At 34.4% G+C, this 459-nt stretch overlaps 1 protein-coding gene across 1 annotated transcript in view; it reads left to right on the forward strand.

Annotated features, from left to right (window-relative positions):
- The window catches only part of LOC119591707 (ubiquitin carboxyl-terminal hydrolase 32-like), an 8,072-nt gene that overhangs the window by 7,020 nt on the left and 593 nt on the right, over window positions 1-459 (forward strand). Inside the window, exon 12 of the mRNA XM_037940454.1 lies at window positions 109-215. Within this exon, the coding sequence (XP_037796382.1) occupies window positions 109-215 (107 nt within the window). The remainder of the gene's footprint in view (window positions 1-108; window positions 216-459) is intronic.

A 459-nucleotide genomic window follows, 5' to 3' on the forward strand; every position in this document is an offset into this window, starting at 1 on the left:
AAAAATTCATATTTGTGTGTTTGATGATATATCTTCACAAAGTCTTCATCCTTGGGCTTGTCATGTCACTGAGTAAGCGATGCATTTCCATTTTCTTTCCTTCTCCAGATAATTGAACACCTCAAGGGCAACACAGATGAAGAACTTACTCTGAAGAGTGGAAAGCCTTCTCTCAATGGTTCTATAAATGGAGCAACCCAGAAATTTGGGCCCAGGTTGGTTTGGATCTGATTTGTTTTGGTTGGCAATCTGTGGTCATGTAAAAAGTGATTTATTCCTTGTGAACTTATATTTACCTGTACATAAATTTTTGATCTCAGGGAAGGGTGTAAAAGGCATAATATTTTTTTTTACTTTTATATGTATTAGGGAGGGCCCCCCAATGTTTAGTGGTGGGAATAAAAAAGTTTTTTTTTTAAAGTAGTGTTTTTGAAAATTATAACTTTTTTCCACAAAAAA

Source organism: Penaeus monodon, chromosome 29 (assembly GCF_015228065.2).
Source record: "Penaeus monodon isolate SGIC_2016 chromosome 29, NSTDA_Pmon_1, whole genome shotgun sequence".
In the NCBI taxonomy this organism is placed as follows: Eukaryota; Metazoa; Arthropoda; class Malacostraca; order Decapoda; family Penaeidae; genus Penaeus; species Penaeus monodon.